Here is a 24430-nt window from a genome sequence, read left to right as displayed (position 1 = left end):
TACTATGGCATCCATGCTTGGCTTGCGTACCCTTTGCCTTCTTTTAAAAATCAATTTAGATATTAAAATGCATCGTGGTACCTCTCTGTCACCAGGCCAGTCAAACAGATGTCCCTGAAAATATTTCCAAGCAGCTTTCCCTTCCTCTGTTGCCCTCCGGAAGCAAGGATAGATCCACCTCAAACAAGAAAATACCTCCCAGCGCTTCACCTGTTTATAAACAGCTACAACTCAGCTAATGTCCAAGTTCCATGTTGCCCTCTTCTCCATAGCATTTCAAATTCTTTGGAATTATGTAATTTTCTTCGATGGGGTGCTTTATTCCTGGGAAAACAGCAAGCATGTGGTCACCTGGGTGCACTGGACAAATCCTGTGGCGGTAAGGGTGGCCCTGGGGTCCCCAATCACCCATGACATGCTTCAAGGAGCCCCCACAGACTGGAAGACTTGCTTCCTGAGGAGAAAGAAAAAAGCAGTGAATCAACACCAGTCAGTCTAGGCAAAGGTTGTAAAGCCAAATACTAGAACTAGACTACAAAGCCTGGTCCTCAGTCTTTGGTTTTGTGATATTTTCTGCATTTTAAATTTTGAAAAAAGGTGGCAGCCTTAGCAAAGACAGCTGTCATCTGCTTTCTGCGGCGGAACCAACATCTATCTCCCTTTTGCCTTTTTCTGGACTTTGGTCGTTTCTGCTGCCTCCAACCACTCCTGAGGCAGTAAGAAAATTTCTTTTTAATGTTGGTACGACCAGTGTTTCCTATCACAGAATCGGACAAGCTGAAAGCAAGTCAGGTGATCCAAATACACGTGCGAAGGCAAACGGACTCCACCCTTTCCACACAGCAGTCTCTCCGAGAGCCCGGGGCTAGGTGGCCTCAAGGCGGCCAGGGGTGGCCTTCTGGCTCTCCGGCCACCCCACCGTTCACCTGACACCCACTGTCGGGCGGTGACTCGAGAGCTGAGCCCCCCCGCCGGAAACCCGGGGACAGGCGGGCAGGGGCAGCCCCGGTCGCTCTGTCCCCGTGGCCTCTTGGCAGAGGGTGAGACGCAGCCCCCACCCAGCTTCCAGCGGCTCCGTCGTGCACCCAAGACGAATGTGAGACTATCTGAGCTTTTTGCCTTGAAACTGAGCAACGTTCATCCCTAATTACCATTATTTTACAACAACACTAACACCAGTAACTTCTATGGGAAAGACAGAACCCCAGAGGGACGTGGCGGGCCGGCCGCGGCGATGAGCTGAAGGACGGAGGGGCCTAAGAGCAGCTTAGCCACGCGTGGGGCCGCACGATGCGGGTCACCCCTGGCGCCCCTGCTCCAGGCCCCGCGGTCGCGGGCAGGCTCCCAGCTCTTGCCAGCTCTGCTAACCTCGACTTCGAAAAGGAAACATTTTTACTTTCTGCGTGTGAACTTCTTATTTAATTCTGGTTGGGATATCTTAAAATTTATCTCTACTCACCGAAGGGAAAAGGCCTCAACATAAAGTAGATTTGTTTTCCTTCCCACTTAAAAAGCACTTTTTTTTGTTCATCTCAGATTTCCTGAATATTTTTATGAAATCCTAAAATGAATCTATGCGGATTCCGGCACAAATATCATGATAAACTAGGGGAAAACAACAGCTTGCATTCCTGCCTCACAGCTTCCAGAAGCTGGGAGATGAGTCCAGAGACGACAGTGCGGCGGGGGCCAGTCCTCTCCAGAGGCCACCCGTGGGCGGCGGAGCGAGGGCCCAGCCCAGCTCACTTCCCGTGGCTCCTGCGATGGATTTCAAAGTGGGCGAGCTCCGGCCTTCGGGGATCCGATCTGCAGAGCAAGTCTGCACGGCGCCGGCGACCAGGACACGGAGCAGCGGGCAGGCCCCGGGCCACGTCCGTCCCCCTTCTCTGAGCCAAACAATACCTCGGGAAGCCGCCGCATCTCCCACGGAACCCGCACGATCACTGGAGAGGGAAAGCTGTGCACTGCTGCATCGATTCTCACCGGCAGTTCCCTAAACCTGTCACCTTTCCTCTTGCCTCAATTACTTTGTCACAAACTGAATGTTCTCACAAGCTAACCCACCTTCTTCCATATTTCACAGGCTTAAACCTAAAAATGGCTTCAAAGGTTTACTTCTTAGATGGAACCCTACAGTCTCTGACACTGGAGACTGGAGATGGGGCTGCATCTGGGTCTGGGTGGACCAGAGGGGAGAGGGTTGACTTTTACGCTGTCAGCTTTTATTTTATTTCGTGTGTCATCTTGTCACCTCAGCACTATTTACATCACCAATGCTACCCTGTGTGCACAAAATACCGCATGCTCTGGCAACCTGAAGGGAACCTATTTATAAGAAGTTCACTTTTTAGAGACAATAACGAACCACAGATATGCAGGTCATTCACCACAGTCAGAAGGTATGGAGGTCGGAAATCACCCGCCTATTTGCCTTCACTTTATGGACAATGGGCGGTAAGGGGGAGGAGTGATGTCTGGTGGAAGACACCCCCATTACCCCACGTTAGTGCTCTGTCTGGTAGATGGTGCGCTTCTGCAAACATGCCAGCCCCCACGACATTCCTTCTCAACACCAAGGGGTTCTGATGGCTCTGGGGGAACACATGCACCTCAGTTCAAAAGACAATTTATGAAAAGTACAAGTTAATGTGTTCTTATTATTTTTAATTTAAATGTTGATTGCCAGGGTGCTGGGTAGCTCAAGCCATGATCCCCAGAACCTGGGATTGAGCCCTGGGTTGGGCTCCCTGCTCCGCGGGGAGACTGTTTCTCTCTCCACCCCTCCTCTCTGCCCCCACTCATGCTCTCTCTCTCTCTCTCAAATGAATGAATAAAACCTTTAAAAATAAATAAATAGGGGCACCTAGGTGGCTCAGTGGTTGAGCGTCAGGCTTTGGCTTAGGCTGTGATCCTGAGGTCCTGGGATTGACTTGCGCATCGGGCTCCCCATGGGGAGCCTGCGTCTCCCTCTGCCTGAGTCTCTGTCCCTCTCTGTGTCTCTTATGAATAAATAAATTAAATATTTAAAATAAATATTGACTGCCTATATAGATTCTAAGGCTGGTGAAAAATACAGTAACATTCAAAAAATTGTATAGAAAAACTTAAGTCATGATTCTTTTTTTTTTCAAGATTTTTAAGATTTAAGGACCCCAGGATCATGATGTGAGCCAAAGGCAGGCGCTCAACCACTGAGCCACCCAAGGGCCCCAATCATGATTCTTCTGAATCCAATCCATTTCTCCTTGTTAATTTTCTAGTCTGTACCAAGGCCACGGCTGCTCAAGGAAGTCTGGCCTTTTTTCAGTCCTCCAACAGGTGAGCTGTGTACAATCACATCTTGCAACAGCCTGCCCACCACTCTGAAGACTGATACTGTGTCCTCAATTAGTTTCTATCAACAGCAGATGACATAGTTCCATCTCATGAATTTTGTTTTAATCTATAGCAAGTTCTCACTGAAGCGTAAGAGAAAAAATTATGGTGCAGTGTTTAAATTCTTGGTTCTTAAAGAGAACCCCAAAAAGGTACCTTCTCTTCCTTTTCCATTCACTACCCCGAAATGCCATCACCCCATGTGCTTGAAGGAAGAATAGAGGTCACTAAGGATAAACATTCCTTAGTTCCTCGGTGACAAAGGACTTGGGACCAACCCTGAGCTCCTGATGTCCAAGGGGAAGAACTTTATCGCCTGTACCATCTGAAGGGGTAAAGAAACTGCGAATCGCAGACAGCCCTGTGGAGTTCTGCAACACCCGTTGTAACTGAGCCCAGCCCCAGTTCAACCACCTGATGCACCTTCTTGTGAACTAAGACTCTTCTGGGAAAACTCTCAAGACAACTCAAACAAATTTTAGTCACAGGAAGACCTGTGCAGCTACACGAATGCTAAGCTGATAAGTTCTCCATCCCTGCCAGTTGGATGAAGGCGTCCAGGAACCAGCTCAGGGCCTCCCTTCCTGCTGGAGGGGTGCTGGCAGCCCCGCTCTAGGGCTGCGGGTGGACCAGTAAGCGCCGCTCCAATCTCGGGATGCCCACGGGTCAGTCCACGCAGACCCTGCGGCTCTCGGGCTATTTTCAACACAGGAAATAATTGGAGGAATAGAAGCTGCTCCCTGACTGAGCATTTTATAAAGGATTTCTCCTTTGATGAGAATTGCATTTCCAGGCAGTTGGAAGCAAAACGCTCCAAAGAAAGGGTCCTGGACCTGCAGGGGACCTGGGCTGGCGGCCCTTCTGCTCCTCGGCTGCGGTCCCTGCACGCACGAGCCTCTCTCTGCGCCTTAAGATGCAGGGTCCCTCGGATCCGTGCACCCCGGCCGCGCCCGCCAGGCCCCGCGGACGCGCACGCGAGGAGGCGCCCGTCCCGGGCTCCGCAGATGCACACCTGGGCCGCGGGTCTCCGGGGCGCGAGCGCTCACGCCGGGCCCTGAAGCCCCTGGCCGGGCGTCTCCTTGGCTCTCTTGCAGGTGTACAGCCACTTGATGATGCGGGCGTTCCTCTCCACGACGGACGTGGTGCTGGGCACCTGCTCCGTGAGCTCCTCCTCCTGCAGCCCCTCTTGGCCGCCGCTGCGCCGGGAGAAGCCGCTGTCGGAGGTGGCGACGCTCACGCTGCGGACCTGGGGGGTGACGCGGTCCGACCCCGCCGAGAAGTTCTCCCTCCCGAGGGCGTCCAGCACCTCGGGGTCCAGGCCGCAGAACTGGAAGAACGTGTCGAATTCCGCCAGCGACGCGGAGTAGCGGGAGCTCAGGTCGGACTGGGAGCGCCGCAGCCCCCCGCGCCTGCTCCCTCGCGGCTGGGGGCCGGGGGGCGCGGAGGATGCTGGTGTCCTGGGGGCTGCGGAGGATGGGGGGGGCGTAGGGGGCGCAGGGGGCGCAGGGGGCGCAGCCGGGGCTCCGCGGGGTGTCCCCGGGGCCGCGGTGGGCGCAGCCGGGGCTCTGCGGGGCGTCCCGGGGGGCGCGGGGGGCGCGGAGGATGCGGGGGGCGCGGGGGGCGCAGGGGGCGCAGGCGGGGCTCCGCGGGGCGTCCCGGGGGCCGCGGGGGCCCCTACGGAGCCGGACCTGCTCACGACCGCCCCCTCTCGCCTGGCCCTGAGCTCGTCGTCCCCCCGGGCGGTCCCCGGGCACGCCGCCGCCCTGTCCCTGCCGGGCCCCGGGAAGAGCTTCCTCACCAGGCCCGCCCTGGGGCCGTCGGCGCCCTGCCCGCGGACGAAGTCGCACTTCTGCCGGTAGATGACCAGCGAGTCGGGCCTCAGCGGCCTCCGCGCCACGGTCCTGCGCGCCACGGCCCCGGGGGCGGGGGCGGGGGCGGGGGCGGGGGGCCCAGGGGCGCCCGCAGCCCCCGCGCTGGGCCCCGCGCTGCTGCCCTCGGGGGCGGGGCCGGCTCCCCGCGGGCCGCGCAGGTACTTGGCTCGGTCGGCCGCCAGCCTCTCGGCCGCGCTCCTGCGCGCTGGCACCGCCGCGTCCCGGCCCCGGGGGCCCTCGGGCTGCTGGGCCGGCGGGCGCTGCCGCTGCGGCGCGTCCAGGCCGGGCAGGGCTCGCATCCCCGGGCTCCGCTGCCGCGCCGCGCCCCGTGGAGACGCGCCCGCCGGCGCTCCCGGGACTCTCCGGCCGGGTCCGAAGTCCGCGCGCGGCGGGGAATGGCGCCCCAGTGCCAGCCGGCCCAGGTCCGGAGCCAGGGCGAACCCCGGTCGGCACCTATCGGCGACCGGCCCCGCCCCCGGCCCCGCCCCCGGCCCCGCCCCGGCCCCCGGCCCCGCCCCGGCCCCCGGCCCCGCCCCGGCCCCTCCCTTCCCGCCGTCCCGAGCAGCTCCCGGAACGGCCCCGCCCCGCCCCGCCCGGCCCCGCCCCCTCGCCCGGCCCCGCCCTCGCCTCCCGCAGGCTCGGGGCACCGGGTTCCGCCCCCAGCACCTGGCGGCTGCGCAGCCGCGGTCCGGGAGCCCGCGGGGGGCACTGCGCCCAGGGCCTACGCCGCCCGCCACCCGCCTCTCCGGCGCGGGAAAGTTCGTTCAGCCCCGGGTGTCGGCCTTGGGTCCCCGCGGGACGCGGAGGGATCCCGCTGCCCCCGCCCCGGCAGGTGCCCCGCGTCCTCCGAGCTCTTACGGTGACCTCTGCGCGTCCCGACACTCGCCTTAGCTTAGTTTTCTAAGGCCCACTCCCGAGCACGTGCTCTTACCAGAGAGGAAACGCGCGTGAAAGGAAGGAGGGCGGCCGGCCCCGACGCAGGACCGCTAGGCACTGAGCAGCGCAAGGATCCCGGGCGCCCCGCGGGGCCTGCGTGGAGTCCAGGGCGGCACCGGCCGGCCCGGGTCGGGGTCGGATCAGCCCAGCCAGGCCCCCAGGTGCGGACTCCTGTGGGAGGAGGTGAGGCTCCAGGGAGTTGGATGCTGTTTTTACTGTAACCAAGGCAACGAGGAAACCGTTCACCCGAGCGTGGATCAGCCTAGGAATGCTAAAAGTGTACGAGAAGATATTTCCAAAATTCCATTATTACCAAAACTTGGACAAAGGACAAAATATTTGCTGGACCGGTGAAATGTCCATGTTATCTCTTAAGTTTAAGGCAACTCCACGATATGCTGACCTTTCAAAGCTGTGGGTGAACGCAACCCAGCCGCCTGCGGGTGGAGGGCAGGAGGGGTGTCAAGGTCTGGGGCAGATTTTGCTGCACCTGTTGAGTACCACTGGACCCCTAAAGGGGCTGGTGTGGGTCGGTAGTTGAAGCCCCGACTGACCACCATCCCCTGATGATCAGAGAACTGCATCCGGGTTGTGCCAAACGGTTCTTTAGACCTTTAGTCCCAGTGAAGCTAGACCCCATAGTCCAGGATAGAAGCCAACAAGAAACCAGGTCTCCTGGGAGCCAGACTACCCAGATAGTGTCCCGGGAAAATGCCTTATACTCACAGGAAAAGAAGACCTGATCCATTAGGTTAGGAGGACGGGGAAACCTAGAGTAAGATAGAGGTTTAGAGAGGGCAGGATGCTGGGCAGGACACGTTGTTTCCCACAACATGATACTCCTGGTTGGGGCTGTAGGGGATGCTGATGGGAGCCCAAAGTCTAGCCTTCTTTTCCCTTCAGGCAGCATGGTCCCTTGTCAGTCAGAGGGAAAAGAATATATATGCTTAATTGCTTAATCCAAAGTGGCTACCTTGTCTAATTTGTACATTTTCCTGTGCGATTACAACAGTTCTGAGAGAATTCTGAAGCTTGGGTCCCCTGGGATTTGTTACTTATTCACTAGGTCCTTTTGGACCAATAATAAACCTTTCGGAATCTTTATTTTGTCATTTGTAAAAATTCTCACTTTTAGAGTTTAGAACATTCCTTGTTTGATAGTGAGCACTAAATACATGTTAATCTGAACAATCCAGGCTTGGGTTCCAGCTGTGTCCTCTTGAGACTGTACTGTTTGTTGGACTGATCAGTGCCTATGGTTGCTCATCTGTAAATCAGACCTCATTATATCCACTTTCCTAGGGTTTTTGTTAAGTTAATAAGATTATGTATATAAAGTGCTTAGCACTTCTGGTACACAGTGAATTTTCACTAAATGTTAAATTTATTATTTTGTTGGTTATAAGTTAGTCAGCTGTTTATCAAATTTTAAATATAGTAAACTCACATGTGAGTAATGAACATATTAAGAATAAAAGTAAAGCTACTATTAAAAAGGTGTATTTAAGACATTGCTGTTGGACAAAACTAATTCTATTTATGTCCATAATTTTCTGCCTATTAAGCAGATAATTTACTGGAAAAATGGAGTTGGAATACTAAGATAATGACAAGAAAATTGCCTAAGTAAATTTTTCTTGTTGCTAAACTGATAGCTTAAACTTTCACCTAATTTCCCTCCTGGCATCACCTCAAAAGACTTGGTAAGAGCAGGAAAAAGTGCTTATGGCCCTAGTGATCCTCAAGATCTGCTGCTAGGAATTTATCCCAAGGAGCCAAGAAGAGATGTGTGCACAGTATGAGAATTTTCATTGCAGACAGATAGTTGACGTCACTCTACATTCAACAACAGGGCTAGGTGATGTGTGACACCCCATAGGATAGTATTATCCAACCACTTGCAATCATACCTCTACATGTATTTTATGGAGTAAGAAATTATCATGATATATGTGAATTTTAAAAAGTACTACAAATGAAGTAACAGTATTGGAAAAAGCTCTAGAAACACAAAACCTCCTAAGAATGTATCATGAAGAAATGAAAAATCTGAGTAGACCTTAAGTAGTAAGGAGATTGAATCAATAATCCAATATCTCCCAAAAAAGAAAAGCCCTAGGCCTGATTTCACTGATCAAACATTTAAAGAAGTAATACCAGTCCTTCTTGACTTTTTTCCAAAAATTGAAGAGAACACTCCCTAACTTGCTCTATAAGGCCTGCATTACCCTGATACAAAAGCCAGACAAAGGCCCTGCAAGAAAACTACAGATCAATATCCATATGAACATCAATGCAAAAATCCTCACAAAATACTAGTGAACAGAATTCAGCTGCATATTGAAAAAAATTATACACCATAACCCAACGGGATTTATTCTTGGAAGGCAAGGATATTTTACCATATGAAATTCAATCAAAATGAATTGAAGAATGCAGAAAAAAAAATCATCATCTCAGTTGATGCAGAAAAAACATTTAACAAAACTCAATATGCTTTCGTGATAGAATCATTTAACAAACTAAGAATAGAAGGAAACTATCTCAATGTAATAAAAGCCATTTGTGAAAAACCCACAGTAAATATCATATTTAATGATGAAAGACTGATTTTTTTTCCTCCAGGGTCAGGAACAAGGCAGGGATGATTGCTTTTATAACTTCTATTCAACATAGTACTGCAAGTTTCACCAGAGCAGTTAGGCAAGAAAAAGACATGAAAAGATGAAAGACTTCCAAATTGGAAAAGAAGAAGTAAAATTTTCTCCGTGTGCAGATGATGTGGTCTTATACATAGAAAACCCTAAAGTCTCCACACACGTGCGCGCGCGCGCACACACACACACACACAAACAGAATGAAACATTGAATTCAGCAAAGTAGCAAGATACAAAGTTAATATATAAAAATCAATTTCATTTTTATACACTAACAATCTGAGAAGAAAATTACAAAAACAATTGAATTTATAATAGCATCAAATAAAAAAAAAGCAAAATACTTAGGAATTAAGCAAGGAGGTTAAAGACCTGTACAGTGTAAACTACATTGATGAAAGTTTTTAAAAGATGTGAATAGATGGAAACATATGCCTTGTTTATGGATTAGAAAATTTAATCTTGTTAAAATGTCAGTACTACCCAAAGCAATCTACAGATTCAATTTAATCCCTATCAAAATCCCAATGACATTTTTGCAGAAACAGAGAAAAGCCCACTCTTGGGTTCATATGGAATCTCAAGGGGCCTCAAATAGCCCAAATAATCTTGATAAGAATAAAACTGAAGGACTCACCCCCCTGATTTCAAAACTTACTACAAAGCTACAGTAATGAAAAGTGTGGTATTGCCATAAAGACCAATGAAATACAATAGAGAGCCCAGAGAAAAGCCCTGATATATATGGTCTAATGATTTTCAACAAGAGTGCCAAGACCATTCAATGGGAGAAAGGACAGGCTTTCCAAAGAATAGTGCTGGGGAAATGATAGGCTGCCAAAGAGTGCTGCTGACCTCTTACCTCACTTCACATACAAAACTTAACACAAAATGGACCAATAACCTACATGTAAGACCTAAAACAAGGAAACTCTTAGAAGAAAACAGGTGACAAAATCTTCATGACATTAGATTTAGCGATGATTTCTTGTGTGTGACAGCAGAGGCACAGGCAACAAAAGGAAAATAGACAAGTTGGACTTCTTGCAAAATAAAACATTCTGTGCATCAAAGACACGATCCTTAGAGTACAGCAGCACCCCACAGAGTGACAGGACATGCTTGCCAACCATGCATCTGATAAGGGAGTAAATCCAGAATATATAGAGAAATCCTACAATTCCAGAACACAAAAACAAAACAAAATAAAAAACTAATTCAAAAGTGGGCAAAGGATTTGAATACACATTTCTCCAAGACAGATGATAAAAATGGCTGATAAACATGAGAAAAGATGCTCAACATCAGTATTCATTATGTAAATGCAAGCAAAAAACACAAGGAGTTATCACCCCACAGCCGTTAGGATGGTTAATATATATATATATATATATATATATATATATATATATATATATATATATATAAAGAGGCAGAAAACAACCAGTGCTGGTGAGAAGTTGGAGAAATGGGGACCCATGTGCACTTGTGGCGGAAATGTAAAATGGCATAACACTATGGAAAGCAGCACGGTGGTTCAAAAAATTAAAATAGAATTATTTATAACCCAGCCATTCCACTTCTGGTTTAAACCCCAAACAATTGAAAGTGAAGAGCACCTGGGTGGTTCAGTGGTTGAATGTTGGCCTTCGTCTCAGGGCGTGATCCTGAGGTCCTGGGATCCAGTCTCACATCAGAGTCCCCGCAGGGAGCCTGCTTCTCCCTCTGCCTGTGTCTCTGCCTCTCTCTGTCTCTCATGAATAAAATAAAATCTTTTTAAAAAACTGAAAGTGAGGTCTCGGAGAGGTATTTGCACACCTATGTCCTTAGCAGCCTTATTCACAGTAGCTAAAATATGAAAGCAAACCAAGTATCCATCAACAGATATATGGGTAAGCAATGTGTGGTACGTCCATCCATACAATGGAATATTATTTAGTCTTAAATAGGAAGACAGTTCTACAATACGCTACAACGTGGACGGTCCTTCACATCCTGCTAAGAGAAATATGCCCGTCACAAGAAGACAAACGCTGTATGATTCCACTTACATGAGGTACTTAGAATAGTCAAAATTATGAAGACAGAAAGTGTAATAGTGGTTTCCAGAAGCTAGGAAAAGTGGGGAATGGGGAGTTATTATTTAATGGGACAGAGTTTCTGTTGTACAAGATGAGAAGTTATGGGGATGGTTGGTGCTGGTGACTGCACGACAGTGCGAATGTATTTAAGACGACTGAACTGTACACTCAAAAATAGTTAAGAGGTGATTGTTGGGTTATAGGTGTTTTGCCACAATAAAAAAAAATGAAAAAAAGCCAAAACTATGGTAAAATTATGCTATGGAGTATTACTCAGCAATCGCAAGGAATGAACTAATGATACACCCAACTTGGATGAGTCCACAGGCAATTATGCCAAGTGAAAAAAGCCCATCCCAAAAATTTAGACTGTATGCATTCATTTTGTATAGGATTCTCAAAATGGCAAATTTATGGAAATGGATAATGGATTAGTAGTGTCAGGGCTTAGTGACAGAAGTAATTGAGAAGAGGGTCTAACTACAAAAGGACAACATGGGGCATCTTGTGGTGATGGGCGTGTTCTCTATCGGGACTGTACCTACATCAGTATCTTGGCTGTGATGTTTTATTACCATCTCATAAATACTACCCTTGAGGGAAACTGGGTAAAGGGCATACTGGATCTGTCTCTATTGTTTCTTACATCTGCATGTTAATCTATCTTTGTTTAATCTCAAAGTATATTTAATAATTTAAAAATAAAAATAATAATATAAATAAGTGACTAAATAAATGAATAGATGTGTCAGTTATATTTACCCCAGTACTTCAGTCTCAGAGTATGTTGTAGAGCATAATAAATATTTACTGAGCACTTATCATATGAAGAGCACTGTTCTAGCTTCCAAAGATACAGCAACAAACAATGATAATAAAGAACCAATAAGCTTAAACCACACTTCAATTTATGCATCTGTTTTCAAGTCGAGTTAATTTTAGATGTGGGTTCTTTTGCCTTAATGATCAAAGTGTTTGTTACATTTGTTCTGTGTTGTGAATGTTATGACTACAGATTTTAAAGTAAAACACTAAAAACACCCATTTACAAATAACCACAGTTACTCTAAAGCATATTAATTATCCTCAGATCGAATATATAAACAGAAAAACTCCCAATGTGCTCGCTCACCTTTGCTGTGACAACACACTCTAATGTATATTCACATAAGGGTCATAAAGCATTTGTTTGATTAAGATAACACTGTGCTATTTTAATGAATTTTGTAATAGAAGGTCAAAAAAGGGTTACTTATTGTTTTGAATTTATTCAAAAAGAAGGTTACTTATCGTTTTGAATTTATTATTTGAATCAATTTTGGTAATATGTCCTTCTTGCTCAATTAATGAGCTAAGAAGAACATGGAGATTATACCTTGGAATATATCAGTCATTTAAAACTGCAAAATGATAGGGATCCAAAGCATTTTGATTCCCACCGATTCTAACGCAATATGTATTGCCCATTGATGATAAGCTACTAAGATACTTATGGAAAATATTCTTTAATTTAAAATTAAAGTGAAAAAATATAAATGAATAAAATGCTTTATGAATGCACGTGGAAAGTACTGACGTGGCTAGTGCTTTATCATATATGACGGCTCAGAAGTTAAGGGAAATAACTACCGTTTTTAATATATGTACATACACATTGATGTGTGGACGTGTGTGTAACATGAGTTCTGCGTTTAATGCATATGTGGTTCAATGTAAAGAATGTTAGACTCTCAGTTATGAAACTTAGGTCTTAATCCTGGGTATTTCCACACAAAACTGAATGAAGATGTTCACATCATTTACATTGTTTGACTCTCACTAAAATGGGATAAAATGGGGCACCTGGGAGGCTCAGCAGTTGCGCATCTGCCTTCGGCTCAGGCTGTGATCCTGGGGTCCTGGGATCGAGTCCCATGTTGGGCTCCCTGCATGGAGCCTGCTTCTCCCTCTGCCTGTGTCTCTGCCTCTCTCTGTGTCTCTCATGAATAAATAAATAAAATATTAAAAATAAAATAAAATTGGATATACTGTCTGCTTTTTCTCTTTTATAAGGTCATTATAAAATTCAAATTAAGTAGTATATGTAGAAAGGGCTTTGGGAAATAGAGAGGTTTCTTTGAACATAGCTTTTATTATAGAACACTTCACAAAATTTTGTGCATAGGTTACCCAAAATTGCTTGTTAGATTTGAATGACTAGATAAATATTTTAAACATGATTGGTATAGTATTAAGGTACTCTTAAAGACCATAAGCCACTCTCTGAATGTCTACAAGGACACCTGTGCCAAATCATCCCCTTCTAATTAAGCTTATTTTGCTTCAATATATAAACAACTAGTAGAAACATAAATTTATTTATCAGGGCATTTTATACTCTGTTATACTTAATTATTGAAGCTCCTTGACATATCAACACCTAATTTAAAAATCATTAGCTTATACTATTCTGAGACTAAGTTAGGAGGATAGGAAAGCCTAACCTCCCAGCTGGAGTGAAGTGTTTTCCCCACAGACAAATTACTGGACAGCATGCCACTTAATAATGACTACAGTGCCATTACTAGTAGAGTAGCTGAAACTATTCTGCCAACATCCGATGACTGTTACTACGATAAGTTCTATTTGGACACTGTTGTGGTTACTTCATGGGCTAAATAGTGGTTGTGATGGATTATCCATCATATCACTATTTATAAGATTGTTTCTATAAAAGATATGTTTGGAGTTTCTTTATTTTTATTTTTTTTTAAGATTTTATTTATTTATTCATGATAGTCACACAGAGAGAGACAGAGAGGCAGAGACACAGGCAGAGGGAGAAGCAGGCTCCATGCACCGGGAGCCCGACGTGGGATTCGATCCCGGGTCTCCAGGATCGCGCCCTGGGCCAAAGGCAGGCTCCAAACCCCTGCGCCACCCAGGGATCCCCTGGAGTTTCTTTAAATTAATTTACAAATGGACTTTGGAAACACAAGCATATGTGATATGCCTAATCTCTCATTGTAACAATATTAATCTGTATCTTTTATAAAAAATGCATTGCATTTAACTACATATAATACTATTTTGAATACTATTTAACTACATTTAACATAAAACTATTTTAAAACATTAACAAGAACTTTTTCAGTATTTCCTTTTCCTAATTAGGAGGATCAATGTCATTCTCTGCTCAATATGTCAGAAGAAGGGGTTGACACAAGAGACAGAGAATCAGTAACATATTTCTTGGCATTTGGAATCAGCAGCTCAGCCTTGCATATAGAAATGATTTGGGAGGAAGTGGCATGAGCTCAGTTCAAGAATAAAGCTGATTACAGCGGCACATGATGTTTTAAAAGTCAGACTTTCCTAGTTCCTTCCTACCTCCAGACTACTCAGAATTCCTTTGGATGAAAAATCATAAAAGAAGTTAAAAGTGAGTGCAAATGGATAACAGTGGGTTTCTGGGCCCTACCTCCTGCCCTTCTCCCTGCAGCTAAGTTCTAGAAATTATGGGGGTGGGTGGCACAGAGAGGAGACAAAACAGGATGACAGGCTCTTGTGTGATCCCTACACATATCTCTTGTCAGGGGACATGCATCACAGACTGGTGCCTCAGACCTGCATCTGGACCCCTGGTGGTGGTGACAGGACTCAGCAAAGACCTGAATGGATGGATGGCCGGAGGCCAGAGGGAATTCAGTAAATGCAGGACGGACAGATGTCAACCATAAATCCACACCTGCCACCCACCTACTCTGTGCCCGATACAGCCTCCAGGAACCTAGGCAGGATAGTGAGTAATCACGTGGGCAGAAAATACAACTGAGTAAAGGGGGAGCTGGAGATTCCTTTCACTCACATTAGGAACTAAATGGACGTTTGTGAGCAAGGCTGTTGTCATAAGCATTCTAACACTCTTTTTGAGGAAGAGTATTTCAATTACAAACCATAGACTTACAAACATTTCATTTTGCATTAAAATGCATATTTAAAGTTAGGAATTATATTTATTTTTCATATGAATCCCCTTTTCTCATGCAGTCCTTTTCATTCCATTGATTAAAGATATATGTATTGAGCACCTATTGTGTGCCAAGTGTTCTGCTCCACACTTCCAAATATATTAACTCATAAAAAACTAGGAACAGAAGAGAACTCCCTGAATCTGGTAAAAAGGCCCTATGTTGACTTTCAGCAGTCATGATACTTGACAGTGGATTTTTAAAACTTTTCCTAAAGATGGTAATAACAACATAAGGGTACTCATTCCAGTGTACCAGGAATGAGACAGTGAGAGGGAAAAATAATTGGAAGGTATAAGAGCTGATAAAAGAGGCACAGTTGTCCTTATTTATAGGCAATATAATTGACAATGTCAAAATTTCAAAAGACTCTACATAGAATTATTAGAACAAGCATGACATTCAGCAAGATTATTGGACATAAGATCCACATATAAATATCAGACACTATTCATGTACGTAATATACAGCAAGCAACTTGAAAATATAATAATCAAGAGACAAAACTAAGAGAGTCTATAGATATTCCTAGGTATCTGCTAAGGTATCTAAAAAATACACAAAACCTGGATTTAGAATACTACAAAATAGTTTTAAGGATATAAATGAAGATCTAAATACCAGAGATACAACTTGTTCGTGGATGGGTGATATTATAAAAATGTAGATTATCTCTGAAAATTTTTTTAAAAGGCAACAATGCAATTGGAAATAAAATTCCAACTTTTTTCCATAGAATTTGGCAACTCAAAAAATAATTTGCAAGACTAAAGGTCCAATACACTGTCTAACATGGTACCCATTAGTCACCCACAGCTACTAAGCACTGGAACTGTGGCTAATCATTAAGATGTGGCATAAATGTCATATTTTGTATTGAAAAAATGATATTTTGTATATTTTGGATCAAATAAAATATTTTGTTAAAGTTTTAAGACAGTAAAGGTCCAAAAATAGTTAACACAATTTTTAAAAATTGAAATGAGGAAGGGATTTGTCACCAACAGATATTTAAAAATTATTATAAAATTGCAGTAATAAATAGAGTAAATAGAGTATGATATTGTTGCAAAGATAGATAAATAGGTAAGTTAAAAATAGCTTTGAATTAGATACAATATTGGTGAGTGGTAAATGTTCATAATAGTTTGGGGACAATTGTTTTTATGAGTAGAAAATGACTATATCTCTTTGTCTCAACAAACACAAGGGTAAATTCTGACAGATTGAAGAACCAAAATGAAAAAACACAACTTTATAGCAAAAATACAATATTTTAAAAAAATTTTGGGGTGTCTGGGTGGCTCAGTCCATTAAGTGTCCAACTTTTGATCTCAGCTCAGGTCTTTATCTCTGGGTCTGATGTTGGGCTCTCTGCTAGATGGGTAGCCTACTTAAAAAATTTTTTTTCAAGAGATTTATTAAGACATAGAAAATAGTAATAATGAATAAAGAATTTGTTAGCTTAACCACATCACAATTATAAAAACTTATGTATCACAAAAGAACATGATATAAAAGGCAAGCCACACAATAAGAGAGGATATGTACAATACCTCTAATTGAAAAATGTTAGAATTTACTTTATATATAAAGAACCTCCACTAACAAATTAGGAAACACAAATATTCCAACAGCCATATGTCAAAGGATATAAACAGGCAATTCATGGAAGAGATGCAGATAGCTGACAAACATAGAAAGATGAAGCTCGTAATAATCAGAAATTACAAACAGTAAGGAAATATCTGACACTGGTATGATTGGCCAAACTTAACATATTCAGACCATAGTATTGATTTATAGACTTGTTAACATACACTGTGATTGGAATATAAATTGGCAGAGTGACTTTGGAGAACCATTGTACAATATCTGGTAAATTTAAACTTTTGAGTGTATTGCCTAATTACATACATGTTTATAAAGAAATATGCAGTTTGTATGTGTAATGGGAAAAAAAAGAAAGGCAACAATCCCAATATCCATTGGTAGGGAACTATAATGATAAATTTTGATTATTTATACGATGAATGCATTAAAGTAGCTAACATGAATAAACGTTTTTATATGTATTGACTTACATAAATCTGAAAAACAATGTTTTGTAAAAAGTAAATTACAGAATATTATGTACATTTTGATAAGTCAATAAATTAAGAAGAGTGAGAAACAATACATTATTTTGCATCTACAACTATGAAAAAATATAGAAGTATGGTATAAGTATATACTGAATTTGCCATAGAAGTTTCCCCCAGGTGTGGGGGGCGAGAGAATGGGACAAGAATTTCAATTATAGGTGCAATGTTTATTTTCAGGAATATGAACAAAATTTAGATCTCATACTCCGTCATTGTTTCTTGCCCTCAGAATAAGCCTTTATTATAAAATATCCACGCATCATTTACTAGCATTTTTTTTTCTCTTTCACTTGCAGTTGGTATTGGTGGTGATACGGACAATTCAAGAGTCTAAAAAAATGCTTTGGAGTGTAGTGGTAGCTGAGATTTTATAAACAGAGAACTTCAGCATGAAGAGATGGGAAGGTAAAATTTCCTGCCGTGGGAAATGCCAGAGACAGAAGCTTTAACCTGCAACAGCTGGAATGTTTAAGAGATAGACAGTCATCTACAGCAACATGTAAATAAAAGCATTATTGGGATCCCTGGGTGGCTCAGTGGTTTAGCGCCTGCCTTTGGCCCAGGGCGCAATCCTGGAGTCCCGGGATCGAGTCTCATGTCGGGCTCCCGGCATGGAGCCTGCTTCTCCCTCCTCCTGTGTCTCTGCCTCTCTCTCTCTCTTTCTCTCTCTGTGTGTCTATCATGAATAAATAAATAAATAAATAAATAAATAAATCTTAAAATAAAATAGAAGCATTATTGATAAAGCTGGAAAGATTAATTGACTCCATAATGGAGGGGGGCTGGTATGTCATTAGTAGAGTCTGCATGTGATTTGAAGAGCAAAAAAATGAGCAACAGAGTAATAGTATTATCCTGAAAGGTGTCCTAATGCTGGTAGAGCAGCGATAGGATGGTTTGAAGTAGTGAGGGATTGAAAGACAAAAGGTTACTTGGAGAGTGATTTTTATGAGATACTGGCAGCGATAGATGGATAACATAGTAGATATGAGGCTTAAATTTATGTATCAGCTTGGCTGGGCCACTGTGCCCAGATATGTGGCCACACATTACTTTGGATGTTTCTGTGAGGGTGATTTGGATGAGACTAACATTTAAATCAGTGGACTTTGAGTAAAGCAGATTGTTCTCCTTAATGTGGGTGGGCCTCATGCAATCAGTTAGAAGCCCTGAATAGAAGAAAAAAAGCAACTCTCCCAGCAAGGAAGACTTCTGCCCCAAATTGGCCTTTGGGCCTGAATTACAGCGCTGGCTTCTCTTAGATCTCCCATCTGACAACTTCTCTTGAAGATTTTGGACTTGCCAGCCTCCATAATCACATAAGCCAATTCCTCAAAATAAATCTCTTTATCTATACACATCCTATGGGTTCTGTTCCTCTAGAGAACCCTGACCAATGCAGTGGGACTAGAAGTGGGAGATAGGCTAGAAAATATATTAGGGTGGTTAAATCTGCAGAGACTAGCAATTGCTTGGATAAGGAAGAAAAGAACTTTGTAGGTTCTAGTCAATTTAACTCAGAGAATGGAAAGGCCTCAAATTTGTAAGTTATTATGAAGGGGTGGGTATTTAGGGAGAATAGAATAAGCTCGGTTTGGCATATCTTTAGTTTAGGTTTCAGTAGACTCTTTGAGTAAAAACAACCAGTAACCAGATAGAGTTGTGGACATGAAGTTTAGTGGAGGTATCTGAGCAGGTGACGTAATACAGGAGACAGCTGAACAGAACCATGGCAATGGGAGATAGACCCACAAGTCAAACACAAGTTGAAAGGAAGAGAGAGAATGTTCATGTGTGCAGATGTGCATGTGTGTGAGAGAGACAGAGAGAGAGAGAGAGAGAGAGAGAATCTCAAACCAAGACCCATACAAACTACTGTGCGTGTGTGTGTGTGCATGTGTGTGTGTGTTGGGTGGGAGTTTTGGAACCAGAAGCGTTGCCTAGGCTAGAGTATGGGTCAGGGCGGTTTAGGTGGTGCCGCATCCAAGAAGATGCGGATTTCAAGAAGAGGTGCTCAACCATGACAACTATTACAGAGACGAGAGGATGAGTAGCTGCTGGATTTTTTGCCAGCGTGTGGCTTCAGTTGAGTAAGGGACACAAATGCTGGCTCTCACTGAATTACTGAGAGGGCAGGTGGCACAGAAGTGAACGATATAAGTGGGGTCATTTTGAGAGTGGAAAAGCTGGCAGTGGAAAAGTAGAAGGATGAAACCTGAAAATATGGCCAGAAGGAAGACAGTAGTTTTCTAAATTAGATTGCTTTCTAAATGCATGAAGTCAGTTAAGCCAAACAAACCAAAAACCCCTAAAAACTTAGATAAAATCCAACTATTGAAACCTCACTAGCTTATGTTACAACAAGTCCACAGGCAAAATCACAAGATGGTGTTCAGTTTTACCATCTTCTCTTGGTCACAAGGACGCTGGCCAAGGAGCTTAGGAAATTCTTTCACGTGTGGAACTTATCAAATCCCCGGGAGGTATTCTATCTCTGTTTCACTCTTTCTTTTTCTATTATTTATTGAAGAAGAGTGAAGCTGGACTGTAAAATCCATTCATCACTTACTTTTTTCCCCTTTGAAATGACGTTGAGTTTGGTGGTGATGCGGGCTGTTCTAGTGTGTAGATAAACGGGCTCAGGTGTGCTGCTCTTGGAAAGTTGCCCACCTGCAGGGAGCCCAGCATCCTCTACTGTGGGACATGCAGGCACCTGTGGAATGCTCCTTAGGAGAAGCAGACTGAGTCATCAGGTAATGAGGTGCTCTCTCCGTTGCCTACCCTTGGCCAGACTGGCTTTCCTGGGACTACCCTCAGTCAAGACTGTAAAGTTATATAAAAATGAAACTACTGGTTTCCATTCCAACAGGCATGGTGTTATATAAAAATCACTGAAAATGCCTTCCCATAGTCAAAAGGCCCAGTGCCAGAAACTGATGCAATTAGGGAAGCGTAAGTATTTCACAAAGATTATAATGAGAAGGTGACATTTCTTTGGTGCAGATGGTTTAATAACTACTCAGTGGTGGAGGCTAGATGTTATTTGCATATCTCCTTATTTTTAAACTCTTTTCCCCCCATTATAAATGTAACACAGAAATCTAAAACAAGAAAATACTGCTCATGGTACCAAGTAGGTATAAACTCACTGGGCAAGACTGTACAGGGCCTACTGGTCCCACACCTTGGCCTGGTTTAGGCTGAGCCCTTCCAGGTTGACTCTGGATGCTGTGCTAGTGCCAATCCATTCCCAGCAGCTCACCCCAGGCCCCCTGCTCTCTCCCACGTACCCTTGCAGATTGACCACCTCTTCTCTCCTCCTTGTCTCTCTTGCCTTCCATCTGAAACTGTCCAGCAGACCCACCCAGGTCTACACAGGAAACTTGAAAGGAGATCATAGTCTGCCTGGTATTGTTGGTGTGTTGTTTTTAAAGCTTTATGCAATATTTTCCCAATCACATTGTGCAGGTGTTTCAAGCCCAGAACCTTTTCTTTCTGTACCGAGGCCCTAATAACTAGCAGAGTATCTGCATTCAGTGGGGAACCAATAGAAGTTTGTCAAGCATTTTCTATTTTTATACTCTTGATCAATTACTGACATTGATCAATATCAATACCTTTTCAGCTACTTTTCTAAATATATTCATTAAATCATGCATCATTTAGGGACACCTGGGTGGCTTAGTGGTTGAGTGTCTGCCTTGGGCTCAGGGCGTGACCCCAGGGTCCTGGGATCGAGTCGCACATTGGGCTCCCTGCATGGAGCCTGCTTCTCCCTCTGCCTGGGTCTCTGCCCCTCTCTGTGTGTCTCTCATGAATAAATAAATAAAATCTTTAAAAAAATTATGAATCATTTGGATTCTTATAACAATGCATTCTCATGATTTAGTTTCAGTCCATGATCAGAAGCTCAATTACAATTATTGTTTGGTTTGACTTTGGTTTCTACATGAATAATGGCAAGTCCCCGAATCTAACGAGGGAGCTAAATTATAAAGTTTCTAATTTTTAAAATGATTAAATTCCATTCTTTGATGATCAGTTCTAGACTTCTTTTATTCACACAAAGGAATTTGAAAAATGACATTATTACCTAATTGCTTCAGTTTGTTCTAGTTACGGTAATGCAAAGCTATGATAGCACAAGAATGATAATGAAGACTGAATGCAAGATTTATTACAGTAAATTGCATAAACATTAAAATAATTTTTTGAGACACCTGGGTGGCTCAGTGGTTGAGTGTCTGCCTTCGGCTTGGGTCGTGATCCCGGGGTCCCGGGATCGAGTCCTGCATCGGGCTCCCTGCGTGGAGCCTGCTTCTCCCTCTGCCTCTCTCTCTCTGTGTCTCTCATGAATAAATAAATAAAACTTTTTAAAAAGATAATTTTTTCAAACTAAGTTTGTGAAACAAAATACAAATTATTTTCTCCGATAAAAAATCACTTTCATTTTCAATAGAACCAGCGCACAGAAGTGCTCCTTACACTTATGGATAAGTGTTAGGGTTAGGCTTGCTGTAAGATACAGATCTGGTTCTAGTTGGGGGGAGCACAGATCAGTATTTGCGTGGCACTACCCCAGTTTACACTTGTTATTCTAATGTGATTATTAATAATGTCCTTGTACTTTAAAACATAATTCATGTGAGTGATAACCTATGTGATCACTCTAGCCATAAAGTCAGTTATAACCAGTTGTGTGTCTTTATGTAGATTAACTAACTTTTGCCGGCTGTTTCCCATTCTTGGAATGAGGCGGTCAGCCTGGGTGATGCTTCAGGTCTGTCCAGCTCTGCTGTTGTGACCTGGGAGGACAGCACAGTTAGGTCTGAAAGAGGAAGGTTTCCTCTACTATTCTAGTTCTCAGGTAAACAATTCTTCACTGAAGATATTCCAAGAACAACTTTCTTAAAACAGTTCCTTAAAATACATTGCTTTCTGATCACACTCTGGTGAACTCTTACTTGCTAAGCTTCACGGGACTTGTAAAGGCTTGTCGGGAATGACAAAGCTCTCACAACAGACTTTGTCCTACATATAGGCTTTAAGTTATAGGAACCTCATGTGTTCTAGGTGGAATCTGGGAGGAGGGCAGTCAGAGGGGCTCAGCAGTTTAGCGCCTCCTTCCGCCCAGGGCGTGACCCTGGAGACTGGGGATCGAGTCCCACATTGGGCTCCCTGCACGGAGCCTGCTTCTCCCTCTGCCTGTGTCTCTGCCTCTCTCTCTCTCTCTGAGTCTCTCATGAATAAATAAATAAATAAATCTTTAAAAAAATTAAAAAAAAAAGAATCTGGGAGGATGCAGATAGGTTGGGAAAAGCTAGAAGAAAGAGTATGAACCGAGAGTGGAACCGGTACAGGGGAACTGCAGTTGTAAGAGCTGTGTGGGGGGCATGCGATGCTGCAGGAGCGGCTGGCACTGCCACGGGGTCAGTGTGTAAAGAACACATCTACGTCGTGATGAAGTCCCAATAGTTCATTTTTGCTTTTGTTTCTCTTGCCTTCATGGATGTATCTTGCAAGAAGTTACTGTGGCCAAGTTCAAAAAGGGACCTGTGTTCTCCTCTAGGATTTTGATGGACTCTTGTCTCACATTTAGATCTTTCATCCATTTTGAGTTTACCTTTGTGTCTGGTGAAAGAGAACGGTCCAGTTTCATTCTTCTGCACGTGGCTGCCCAATGTTCCCAGCACCATGTACTGAAGAGACTGTCCTTTTTCCACTGGATATTCTTTCCTGGTTTGTAGAATATTAGTTGACCGTAGAGTTGAGGGCCCATTTCTGGGTTTTCTATTCTGCTCCATTGATCCATGTGTCTGTTTTTGTGCCAGGACCACACTGTCTTGATGATCACAGCTTTGTAGTACAACTTGAAGTGAGGCATTGTGATGCCCTCAGTTTGGTTTTCTTTTTCAACATTCCTCTGGCTATTTGGGGTCTTTTCTGGTTCCATAAGATCTAAGGATTACCTGCTCCAACTCTGTGAAGAAAGTCCATGGTATTTTGGCAGGGATTGCATTGATTGTGTAAATTGCTCTAGGTAGCATAGATATTTTCACAATATTTATTCTACTAATCCATGAGTATGGAATGGTTTTCCATCTCTTTGTGTCTTCTTCAATTTCTTGCATAAGTGTTCTGTAGTTTCTAGGGTATAGATCCTTTACCTCTCAAGATAGAAAGCTTCTGCACAGCAAAGGAAATAGTCAACAAAACTAAAAGACAACCTAGAGAATGGGAGAAGATATTTACAAATGACATTATCAGATAAAGGGCTAGTTTCCAAGATCTATAAAGAACTTCCTAAACTCAACACCCAAGAAACAAACAACCCAGTCAAGAAATGGGCAGAAGATATCAACAGACATTTCTCCAAAGAAGGCCTACACATGGCCAACATGCACATGAGAAAATGCTCCGCACCACTTGCCATCAGGGAAATACAAATCAAAACCACCATGAGATCCCACCTCACCCAAGTGAGAATGGGGAAAATTAACAAGGCAGGAAACCACACACGTTGGAGAGGATGCGGAGAAAAGGGAACCCTCTTACGCTGTTGGTGGGAAAGTGACCTGGTGCAGCCACTCTGGAAAACTGGGTGGAGGTTCCTCAAAGAGTTAAAAATAGACCTGCCCTACGACCCAGCAATTGCACTGCTGGGGATTTACCCCAAAGATACAGGTGCAGTGAAATGCCGGGACACCTGCACCCCGATGTTTCTAGCAGCAATGTCCACAATAGCCAAACTGTGGAAGGAGCCTCGGTGTCCATTGACAGATGAGGATAGAGAAGCTGTGGTCTGTGTGTACATGGAATATTCCTCAGCCATTAGAAAGGACGGATCCCACCATGTGCTTCGATGTGGAGGGACCTGGAGGGTCTTACGCTGAGTGAAATAAGTCGATCGGAGGACAATCATCATATAATTTCACTCATATGTGGAATTTAAGAAAATAGGTGAATATAGAGGAAGCAAAGGGAAGGAAAATAAGATAAAAAGAGAGAGTGGGGACTCTTAACAATAGGGAACAAACTGAAGGTGCTGGAGGGGAGGGGAGTGGGGGGACGGGGTAACTGGATGATGGGCTGAAGGAGGGCACTTGTGGTGAGCACTGGGTGTTATATGTAAGTGATGAATCCCTAAATTCTACCCCTGATACTAATATTACACTATATGTTAACTAACTACAATTTAAATGAAATCTTTATTTTTTTAAAAGATTTTACTTATTTATTTATGAGAGACCAGAGAGAGAGAGAGAGAGAGAGAGAGAGAGAGGCAGAGACACAGGCAGAGGGAGGAGCAGGCTCCATGCAGGGAGCCTGATGTGGGACTTGATCCCGGGACCCCAG

At 44.1% G+C, this 24430-nt stretch overlaps 1 protein-coding gene across 1 annotated transcript; it reads right to left on the bottom strand.

Moving 5' to 3' along the window:
• Positions 1–316: 316 nt before the first annotated feature.
• FAM110C (family with sequence similarity 110 member C) lies at positions 317–5631 on the bottom strand. The gene is made up of 3 exons (XM_077844322.1): positions 5100–5631; positions 4388–4940; positions 317–454 (listed from the first exon to the last, which is right to left on the bottom strand). Exons 1-2 carry the CDS (start codon positions 5543–5545, stop codon positions 4418–4420), a joined length of 969 nt encoding a protein of 322 aa, XP_077700448.1. The 5' UTR covers positions 5546–5631; the 3' UTR covers positions 317–454; positions 4388–4417.
• Positions 5632–24430: the final 18799 nt, after the last annotated feature.

The sequence above is a fragment of the Canis aureus genome, chromosome 12 (genome assembly GCF_053574225.1).
Source record: "Canis aureus isolate CA01 chromosome 12, VMU_Caureus_v.1.0, whole genome shotgun sequence".
NCBI classification, from domain to species: domain Eukaryota; kingdom Metazoa; phylum Chordata; class Mammalia; order Carnivora; family Canidae; genus Canis; species Canis aureus.
The sequence above is the reverse complement of the archived record's forward strand: the minus strand, read 5'-3'. Positions and strand labels throughout refer to the sequence as shown.